An 897-nucleotide genomic window follows, 5' to 3' on the forward strand; every position below is an offset into this window, starting at 1 on the left:
ATACCAATGAGTCAGAATAGGTTTACCGTTCCATTTACCTATACTGTTAAGGATTCTGTGATGACATCTTTTGATGCTCAAAGTAGCATTATACTTCACTTGATGTCTAGCAATTCTATTGCATTTTCATGATTAATAATTCAATTTCATTGCTGATCTTATAGCCCCAATGCAAAAGCTTTTATTATGTTCTCATAGCTTATGATAATTTTCATAAATAATAAAAATCTTATTTTGAGCACATTGAATATAGACAATGTCTGAATCTGCTGCACGGTTGCCCCGTCTGTAGGATTGCCAGTGTTTCCAAGATCTTTCCCACCCTGATGCTGTATCGACTGTGGGAAGATGGCAAGGTGGCCTCTCTGGATGACCCCCTGGAGAAGTATGTGGACAACTTCACCATTAAAAACCCCCTGGGCAAAAGCAGAGACTCTGAGCTGAAATACGTCACTGATGGTCTGATCTTCCTTGACAGCGGTGAGGTTCAAATTCGATCGTCCTCTGTAACATTAAGAAGAATGGCCAGCCAGCTTTCTGGTAAGTTTCCAGCTTCCAGTCTTGTGTCAAGAAGCAATTCCATGATTGCGCAATCACCGAGCGTTGGAATAACAGCATTGTTTATTCACAGCATGTAATAGCCATAGCAGCAGGTCAAAATGAATGTTTCTCTGAGCTCAGCGGTGGGCCTGCTGTTTGACCTTAATTACTGGTGGTGAACACGGACAATTTAGTGGGAAAACTCAAGAGCTCAGAATTAAAAACAAGAAATTATTCTATTGCATTTTCACAGTAATGAAAGTAATGTAGCTGTAGTGACTTCACTTACTTGATGTGTGTAATTACTGATCACAGCTGCTATGCCTGTATGCTAGTTAAAATGAAATGCAGATATGA

The 897-nt window shown here is 39.8% G+C and overlaps 1 protein-coding gene across 1 annotated transcript in view; it reads left to right on the forward strand.

The window, feature by feature from the left end:
* Positions 1–253: 253 nt before the first annotated feature.
* The window catches only part of LOC107580317 (putative beta-lactamase-like 1), a gene marked incomplete at both ends in the record, with an annotated part of 2,141 nt that continues 1,497 nt past the window's right edge, over positions 254–897 (forward strand). The window contains one exon of the mRNA XM_016266039.1: positions 254–540. Within this exon, the coding sequence (XP_016121525.1) occupies positions 254–540 (287 nt within the window). The remainder of the gene's footprint in view (positions 541–897) is intronic.

This window comes from Sinocyclocheilus grahami, unplaced genomic scaffold (genome assembly GCF_001515645.1).
Source record: "Sinocyclocheilus grahami isolate Dianchi unplaced genomic scaffold, SAMN03320097.WGS_v1.1 scaffold30812.1, whole genome shotgun sequence".
NCBI classification, from domain to species: Eukaryota; Metazoa; Chordata; class Actinopteri; order Cypriniformes; family Cyprinidae; genus Sinocyclocheilus; species Sinocyclocheilus grahami.